Source organism: Oncorhynchus keta, chromosome 34, assembly GCF_023373465.1.
Source record: "Oncorhynchus keta strain PuntledgeMale-10-30-2019 chromosome 34, Oket_V2, whole genome shotgun sequence".
NCBI lineage: Eukaryota > Metazoa > Chordata > Actinopteri > Salmoniformes > Salmonidae > Oncorhynchus > Oncorhynchus keta.
This window is the reverse complement of record NC_068454.1, coordinates 65,456,980-65,466,968: the sequence shown is the minus strand read 5'-3', so window position 1 is coordinate 65,466,968 and position 9,989 is coordinate 65,456,980. Positions and strand designations below refer to the sequence as shown.

Sequence of the window (9,989 nt, the reverse complement as noted above, 5' to 3'; positions counted from 1 at the left end):
CAAATCCTTCTGGCCACGCGGTGGCGTCATACACCACGAATGTCTATATTTGCGTTCTCTTCCAGCGCGCACACTCTAGGGTCCGCCCCGCGCCATATACCTGTCCTACCTGCACACTTATCTGGATGATACAATAACCGTTTCTTTCAGACATGAAACGTTTCTCATCAAGTAAGCAAGCCGGCTAATTCCCAACGTCCACTGTGTATATTTGTCTTTTATTTTAAAAAAAACGTCAGTCTACCAGTTTGATACATCATGGAGAAAAGACCAATCAAATTTGGGATTATTCTTACTTTGGCTGTTTCAGGTATGACAGAAAACATCTATCTATCTATCTATCTATCTATCTATCTATCTATCTATCTATCTATCTATCTATCTATCTATCTATCTATCTATCTATCTATCTATCTATCTATCTATCTATCTACTCTTCCATGCATCTTCATTTATTGATTTTACTAAAATATGTAGACTATAACACATTTACACAATACATTTCTTTAGAGACTTCTGTTGTAGGGCAGTGATTCCCAACCAGGGGTACTAGGACCCCTAGAGGTAATCGGCCTATCCACAGAGGGTACTTGAGAAGACTCGTGAGACCATAGGCCTACTGGTAAAATGCACATGAGGGGGTACTTCAGGGGTACTCCGGGCAGAGCAAAATTCTGTCGGTGAAAAACTTATTTCCCTCGCTGAGAAGACACATTTGCAAACTTTGTTTTGGATTAAATTAGTCTAAATAATGCATTATTGCATTGATTGAGGTCACAGATGGTGACCCCCACCCTTTCAACTCAAAGTGTCTGTTTACAGATAATAATTTCCACGGTACAAGGCATCCTTTATTGGCTGTAATTGGCACTTCAATCAGTCAGTCTCTAAGGGTAATGGCAGTAATTTATTAGATGGCTGTGTAACAGTATTTATGCTAATTTCAGAATTTCGGCTTGTTTTCCATTCACCCGTACAGCACTCCTTTTCTTTGAGGATGCTGTGCCTGTTTCCCATTTACGGAGGGCAACACCCAGCAGCAATGACGAGACCACCCCAGCTACGCTGTCCGCCTACTACATATGCGTCAGAATCACCAACCGGGTTTACACTGAGTCACTCAATAATCAAAGCTCTAAGCAGTACAAACAGCTGAGGAAACAGGTGGAACAGATGGTAAGAGTCTGTGTGTTTTTTACTGCTCAAGTCAGTCCATAGAGCTTCAACTCATCACTCAGTCTATACCCACAAAATAACTCTTTATCCTGGAGATACTTCATGCTTTCCAAGAAAATGGAAATGCTCCATGGCATTTCCATTGTTTTGGCCAAAAGTTCCATTGATGTCTTTATTGCATTTATACCAAGCAACCATTGTGAGTGTACCCATGAGTTTACCAGTCAAATTGCCAGAGTTAGATGTTCCCAAGGCTATTCTATTCACTCTTTTCTTTGTCACCAACATCATCAGCTCTCCAACACCTAGCAGTGAGCACTATTTTAGCAGTCAACAACAAAATTTACATTACATTTAAGTCATTTAGCAGACGCTCTTATCCAGAGCGACTTACAAATTGGTGCATTCACCTTATGACATCCAGTGGAACAGCCACTTTACAATAGTGCATCTAAATATTTTAAGGGGGGGGGTGAGAAGGATTACTTTATCCTATCCTAGGTATTCCTTAAAGAGGTGGGGTTTCAGGTGTCTCCGGAAGGTGGTGATTGACTCCGCTGTCCTGGCGTCGTGAGGGAGTTTGTTCCACCATTGGGGGCCAGAGCAGCGAACAGTTTTGACTGGGCTGAGCGGGAACTGTACTTCCTCAGTGGTAGGGAGGCGAGCAGGCCAGAGGTGGATGAACGCAGTGCCCTTGTTTGGGTGTAGGACCTGATCAAAGCCTGGAGGTACTGAGGTGCCGTTCCCCTCACAGCTCCGTAGCCGAGCACCATGGTCTTGTAGCGGATGCGAGCTTCAACTGGAAGCCAGTGGAGAGAGCGGAGGAGCGGGGTGACGTGAGAGAACTTGGGAAGGTTGAACACCAGACGGGCTGCGGCGTTCTGGATGAGTTGTAGGGGTTTAATGGCACAGGCAGGGAGCCCAGCCAACAGCGAGTTGCAGTAATCCAGACGGGAGATGACAAGTGCCTGGATTAGGACCTGCGCCGCTTCCTGTGTGAGGCAGGGTCGTACTCTGCGGATGTTGTAGAGCATGAACCTACAGGAACGGGCCACCGCCTAAAATGAGCCATCACTACTAGCTCACACTCCAGTTGATCCACTCCACTACACCATAGACAAGGATACTATAGACACCTCCCTTACAACCTGTTCCTCAATATTCAAACCAGTAAAGCTGTGAAGACATGCCTTGTAGGCCTGTAGGATAATATTAAAGTGCTCCTCTGAATGCTGTGTCTTTCTTTTTCAGGTGGATGACATCCACAGCCCTTTGCCAGCGTCTGACAAATATATGGGTGTATTTGATATAATCTTCAGGTGAGCTCTAATGTTGAATTTAAAATTCTGCCATTGAAAAAAATAGCATTCTTAAGGACATTGACAATTATACGTTATAATTATTTTTGACTACTGGTCTCACTCTTGCAGTAATGGATCCGTCATTGCAAACTCGACAGTAATGTTTGGGACTACATTCATGATCACTCCAACTTTGGTTAAAAGTCTATTTTACACACATATCCAATCAAATAAATCCAAAACCCTTGACCTGGACCGCGCCTATACTGAAGGTAAAGAAGATGGCAACCTTCTCTACTTCTGCTTTGTAGCAGCCTGATTCATTTGTAAAAAAAAAATTTAAACTGTGTTGTAAATAGCTTAAGAAACTGCTATTAATTCAAATAAAGCCGGAATCACAAAAATGTTCTTTATTCCCTAGGTCAACATCCAATAAAAGCCACACTACCTCTTGTAGCACGTACCACAGCAACCGTAGCTGCCTTAGTTAGTATGGCTAGCCGTTCAGGAAGGGACGGGGATGTAACTACATCTACAGCAAATACTTCATCTGACAACATCACAAGTAGTCAGACCCTCACAACCATCACCACTAGTCCTGACAAAAAGAATACATTTAGCAGCATAACCACTCATATTCCTGAAGACCATAACAGAACAATTAGCAGCATTACCACCCCTAGTCCTGAAGACCATAACAGTACAATTAGCAACATAACCACCCCTAGTCCTGAAGACCATAACAGTACAATTAGCAACATAACCAGCCCTAGTCCTGAAGACCATAACAGTACAATTAGCAACATAACCACCCCTAGTCCTGAAGACCATAACAGTACAATTAGCAACATAACCACCCCTAGTCCTGAAGACCATAACATTACAATAAGCAACATAACCAGCCCTAGTCCTGAAGACCATAACAGTACAATTAGCAACATAACCACCCCTAGTCCTGAAGACCATAACATTACAATTAGCAACATAACCACCCCTAGTCCTGAAGACCATAACATTACAATTAGCAACATAACCACCCCTAGTCCTGAAGACCATAACATTACAATTAGCAACATAACCAGCCCTATTCCTGGAGACCATAACAATACAATTAGCAACATAACCAACCCTGCTCCTGGAGACCATAACAATACAATTAGCAACACAACTAACCCTATTACCCCTAAAAATCCTCCCCAGACCATTAGCACGACTGTCTTTCACAAAACCTTTCTATCAACAACTACCTCGGGTCAATCTAACCCCCCAGTTGCCCCTACTGAGAGAGCAACAAGCAGGCATCAGGCTGCCACAGGCCAAACGACCAGTCATAAGAACACAGAGAATACGGAGGCGACCCATAAGACCACAGAGCATGCAGCAGCTGTAGTTGCTGGGGGCGGAGAGGGAGTCCCAGGATGGGGGATCGCTCTATTGGTACTGGCTGCCCTTATCTTGTTAATCCTCCTTATTCTCCTAATACTGCTGGTGAGTACAAAAACAAACAGACACACAGATGTACACTATTTCTCCCGGAATGCATTGTAGACCTCCATTTTCTCAGAAACAGCCACAACCCTGCTTTAACAGTTACAGTATGTCATGCTAAGAAGGCCATTTTACTATGATTCTTGTCTTTTCTTGACCTTTAGCTAGTGTGGTTGTGCTGTAGGCAGAGATATGGAAGCTTCAGCCCATATACCCAGATCAACCACGGGGCAGACATCCAAATGTACTCCACACACAGCCGCTTCAACGTGCCCAACGGCAAGCCTAATGTAAGTCCTATGTCTTGGCAGAGAGGCCAGATAGACACACACAGGCTCAGATTCTGTATTCAGCAGGTTGGCTATGGTTACTAAGACTGGCCGCTCTGCCTCAGTGTTAGATAGACGTCTCTTTGTGCCGTTCCGGCTTTGACCAGGGAAACCTGAGGCGTGGGAAACACTAGCCTTCCCCTCTACCCTCTCAGCCGAACTACCCCTGCAGCTTCCAGAGAGGGGTCCCAAGCCATACTCCTCCCCCCAAGCCACCTATTTTCATTGATGCACTAAGTTGCTTATCTCCGAAATCAAACCCCCACATAAGCAGATGTTCTTGGTAGACCAGACAACCAATTTAAAGCAATCATCTGTGAGCTGTGAGTTTATAGCTTTAATACTGCCTTGGGTACGTATGAGGGATGATACCAGAGTTATCATCCAAGGACCTTCCTGTATGGGGCATGTTACTCATCAATGTCACTATGAATGACTGGCAACAACATGATTTGACTGAAAAAAGGCTGTGTTTAATCTGGACATCAAAAATATATCTTTTCGATTGAGCTATGAAAGGGATGCTAAATACAAATGCCATGGAATCTACCAACGTCAGAGAGAGAGAGAGATCTCTCCCTTAACACCAAACAAAGAGACCATTGACTGTACTAATGAGACTTGCATATTCGTCACACTGCATTGCACACCTGAGAGGTACGGAAGTGAGGAGGGAATCTACTCAGGTTTTTTCGAGTGTTGATATGTAGTCATAGATATTTGTTTAGTTTTGGAAATGTACAGCTTGAGTTAGCTTACACTGTATATTGCTTATATTCAATCTACTGTATACGGATATTGTTGTGTGTTTGTGTTTATGCACTCCATATAATTGTGCTACATTTACGTAGATATGTTTTAAAATTCTGTGTTGCTGCTAGCAGTGGTTTGAACATGTTTGTTATGTTGTTTTGGAAAGGGGACAGTGGAAGACATTGGAGGACTATTTGTTCACAGACTCCAACTCTCCTTGATCAATTTATTGAGCATAGTCGTTCCACACTAGTCTGCCAACATTTGCTCCGAGACTGACTATCATATAATGAGAAGAGTGCCCCCTCTGTCACCTGTCTCTATGGCAACAGAGCAGTAGACAGACACATTGTAATCCACAACCACTCTGTTCTCTTTACATAACCTTCTCCTTCCAAAGCCCCTTTAATTGATGAATCACCGGTTTGATTTATAGTTGCAATTAAGCAGAGTGGATGTCTTTCAGGCTTAGTTAACTAAGGCTTTAAAACAGACTAACGTCTGCAAGATAAGCTAACATTACAGTTCTATACAACAGGTCAAAAACAGACTGCAAAATTCAGTTTTGCCTGATAAATGATATTGTGTGCAGTATCATCTTCACAGACTGTTTTACACCTTTGATGAGCTGATACTTTCTCTGATACAGGACGAAATGGGAGAACCATCGAAAAACCAAACAGGGATGTATGTGGTGAACGAGTACTGACTCACAGGTACAGTAGGTGACACACTTTCTGTATGCTAATGTACTTCAGTGGTACTGTCAGGTAGACAACAGAGGAAGTGTAGTTTCATGTTTTCAATTCCAGGAGACAATCTGGTTTGAATAGGTAGACTACTGGTTATTGTAGATATAGGTGTGTAGAGACGTGTCAACATACTGAAGATACTGTATATATTTAATTCAAGTAATTTACTGTTTTTACAATACATTTTTTGTTGTTGTCCCTTCCCTACTTCTCTTTCCTCCAGAAGCTCCAGTCAATTGGGTAAGAAGACCATCTGAAATGGCCTTATGAAGTAATATGCATGGGAGCAATGACAATTCTGTACAAATGGTTCAATTATCTCTGAAGAATCTGAATGAAGATCATGGCATTGGCTCACTGATTGTAATTTCAACCTGTATTTATTCAAATCACATTTATAAAGCCCTTTTTACATCAGCCGATGTCACAAAGTGCTATACAGAAACCCAGCCTAAAACCCCAAGCAGCAAGCAATGCAGATGTCCTAATGTTATTTTATTCCTAATGCTTTTACCAGTGGAGGCTGCTGAGAGGAGGACGGCTCATAATAATAGCTGGAATGGAGTCAATGTAATGGTATCAAACACATCAAACACCTGGTTTCCATGTAGTTGTTACCATTCCATTCTATTATTCTGTACGTAAATCCGAGACACTCCATTTAGTATATGTTACTCCTCCCTGACCAACCTCCCTACTTTAGTTTCTGTCTAAAGTAACTAGGCCATTAAAAGGTATCATGTGTCTTGACGTGCTCAGAAATACGTAAAGTATGTTTTGAATGGCTCTGAGGTCAGGCTGGCCATTTTGGCTTCATTTGTGGCAATCATTTGAGTTGTATTTTCAGTCTTTACTGAAGGCAAGCTTAACCTTGGTATAAAAAAAAGAAAGCTGATCCTAGATCAGTAAATGGGATCAACATATGTATCCTGCAATTAACATGTAAGAAGAATGAGTAGGGGTGCAATACCCAATCAGGTACAGTTAACAAGAAGTTAATTGTTTTCAAAGACTATAAATCGAACCTTTTGACTTGGGCTGAGAGATCCAGCTCTAATTCCCTAATGCTGGATAAGACATGTTTTGAGATAGGATGCTAGCATGCCAAACAGTTAACTATTCCACAAACACAACCCAGTGAGTTAAACACCAATGTTATGTATATTTGACAATCTGATTAAATAAATCCACCATTATTAATCAAATCTGTGAGATGCAACTATCTGTAAACATTTGAAGTGATCATGCATTGACGCTTTAAACTTTGCATAAAAATACATCTATATCATTTTTAGATTAAATACTTGTAAATAATAAAGTGTCAGTTAGATTTTTATGGGCTGAAGAAGTTTGGATGCGTTCATGGTTTCTAAAATAGTTGGATGATTCTGTTCATCAGGAGAACTGAAAGCTAAGGCAGAACAGACATGCCTCTGTTTGTATCTAAGCCTGCCCTCATCCCCTGGCTTTTCTTTCTTTTATTCTTTGTGTGAAAAGAACAAGTAAATAGCTATCAAGATAACGTCCGTTACAGTTAGGCTGGGTGTGGCGGTGTGATAATGAATAAGGTATTGTATTAAATTACGAAATGAGTCCGACTCCATAAAATTATGAATTACTCAAACGTTGTCCATTATATGCAAGTCGGTGTGTATTAAAAAGGCAACACCTTTTTCTGCTATTTGGGCAAGGTTTAACATAAATATTTGACATATGGATGTCCTGGAAACAGACACAACATTCATGATAACCAGCTACCAAGTGACATTGAGAATTGAACGCTTACATTTGTCAAGGTGTGCAGTACAAATCGCATTCTTATCCAAAATGCATGTGATGTATATGTCCATTCCTCTCCATATCCCCTACCTTTGTAGTCTGTATTAGATATGTCTTTCTGCAGTTACATTGTGTATTTTCCCAGGAAAACATCACAGTGGTTGATGTTACTAATACTGTTCAGCAGGAAGATAATCAATCAGGGAGAAACTTTCAACCAAAACAAATAAGATCAGTTCTTATTGTTTCTGACACACTGAGGTCATTGTTTGATTAACAATATGATTTATCGCTTGGCTGGGCTTAAAAATCTATCAACCAAAAGGGCGAAGTCAGAATGCAATCTTAAGTCATTTGCTAACAGTGTAACCAAACATTATTCAAGCATGTAGATGTACATACTAATAGAACCATACACCCATGCAAGGCTTCTTTACCCAACAGAGTCAACCTGTTCAAATAAACTCAGCAAAAAAAGAAACGTCCTCTCACTGTCAACTGCGTTTATTTTCAGCAAACTTAACATGTGTAAATATTTGTATGGACATAACAAGATTCAACAACTGAGACATAAACTGAACATGTTCCACAGACATGTGACTAACAGAAATGGAATAATGTGTCCCTGAACAAAGGGGGGGTCAAAATCAAAAGTAACAGTCAGTATCTGGTGTTGCCACCAGCTGCATTAAGTACTGCAGTGTATATCATCCTCATGGACTGACCAGATTTGCCAGTTCTTGTTGTGAGATGTTACCCACTCTTCTACCAAGGCACCTGCAAGTTCCTGGACATTTCTGGGGGGGATTGGCTCTAGCCCTCACCCTCCGATCCAACAGGTCCCAGACATGCTCAATGGGATTGAGATCGGGGCTCTTTGCTGGCCATGGCAGAACACCGACATTCCTGTCTTGCAGAAAATCACGCACAGAACGAGCAGTATGGCTGGTGGCATTGTCATGCTGGAGGGTCATGTCAGGATGAACCTGCAGGAAGGGTACCACATGAGGAAGGAGGATGTCTTCCTTGTAACGCACGACGTTGAGATTGCCTGCAATAACAACAAGCTCAGTCCGATGATGCTATGACACACCACCCCAGACCATGACAGACCCTTCAACTCCAAATCGATCCCGCTCCAGAGTACAGGTCTCGATGATAAACACGAATCCGACTTTCACCTCTGGTGAGACAAAACATCGACTCGTCAGTGAAGAGCACTTTTTGCCAGTCCTGTCTGGTCCAGCGATGGTGGGTGTGTGCCCAAAGGCGACGTTGTTGCCGGTGATGTCTGGTGAGGACCTGCCTTACAACAGGCCTACAAGCCCTCAGTCCAGCCTCTCTCAGGCTATTGCGGACAGTCTGAGCACTGATGGAGGGATTGTGTGTTCCTGGTGTAACTCGGGCAGATGTTGTTGCCATCCTGTACCTGTTCCGCAAGTGTGATGTTCGGATGTACCAATCCTGTGCAGGTGTTACACGTGGTCTGCCACTGCGAGGACGATCAGCTGTTCGCGCTGTCTTAGGCGTCTCACAGTACGGACATTGCAATTTATTGCCCTGGCCACATCTGCAGTCCTCATGCCTCCTTGTAGCATGCCTAAGGTACGTTCACGCAGATAAGCAGGGACCCTGGGAATCTTTCTTTTGGTGTTTTTCAGAGTCAGTAGAAAGGCCTCTTTAGTGTCCTACATTTTTATAACTGACCTTAATTGCCTACCGTCTGTAAGCTGTTAGTTTCTTAATGACCGTTCCACCGGTGCATGTTCATTAATGGTTTATGTTTCATTGAACAAGCATGGGAAACAGTGTTTAAACCCTTTACAATGAAGATCTGTGAAGTTATCTCAATTCAAATTATCTTTGAAAGACAGGGTCCTGAAAAAGGGACGTTTCTTTTTTTGCTGAGTTTAATACCATCAAGAGGATAAGTCAATGCCTTTGCATTTGGTCTTTCAATTGTCTATGGCAAAAGGTAAAATCCACATATGAAGGTATGCAGACACAAATGCCTTAGTGGTAATGAATAAGTCCTAGAGTCACTCTCATGTAACTTACAAACAAATCAGACAAGTGACACACTATGATGATAAGACAAATCTAGAAAATATAACCTATACAGTAATATGACATGACCAATACAGACAATATGCTGGCAAGGAAATGTGGCATCAAGACCTGATTATACCTTGAATGCCCTGCCACATATTTGCCCACTGATATTGGCACAGAGGGTGTGGTGCTCCTAATACTAACAGCAGGTCCGATTACCTCTGCATGGTAAAAGCCAGGACAGTTCGGGGAAAATTGGATAGTTCAGGATCTGATGAAGATTATTCTCCAACTCTTTCCACCTGAATGTTATTCCTAGTGACATTAAAATGTAATGACTTATAATGAATTAGAGAAAT

The 9,989-nt window shown here is 42.1% G+C and overlaps 1 protein-coding gene across 3 annotated transcripts; it reads left to right on the top strand.

The window, feature by feature from the left end:
- The first annotated feature begins 132 nt into the window (after nt 1-132).
- On the top strand, nt 133-7,004 carry LOC118367701 (uncharacterized). Of its 3 annotated transcripts, none has more exons than XM_052494447.1 (8): nt 133-310; nt 980-1,176; nt 2,428-2,495; nt 2,607-2,749; nt 2,899-3,965; nt 4,130-4,255; nt 5,697-5,763; nt 6,026-7,004. In XM_052494447.1, exons 1-7 carry the CDS (start codon nt 259-261, stop codon nt 5,754-5,756), a joined length of 1,713 nt encoding a protein of 570 aa, XP_052350407.1. In that variant the 5' UTR covers nt 133-258; the 3' UTR covers nt 5,757-5,763; nt 6,026-7,004. The 3 variants fall into 3 exon arrangements, with proteins under 3 accessions (XP_052350407.1, XP_052350406.1, XP_052350408.1); XM_052494446.1 differs by having other exon boundaries at nt 6,023-7,004; XM_052494448.1 differs by lacking the exon at nt 980-1,176 and having other exon boundaries at nt 135-310; nt 6,023-7,004.
- The last annotated feature ends 2,985 nt before the right edge of the window (nt 7,005-9,989 follow it).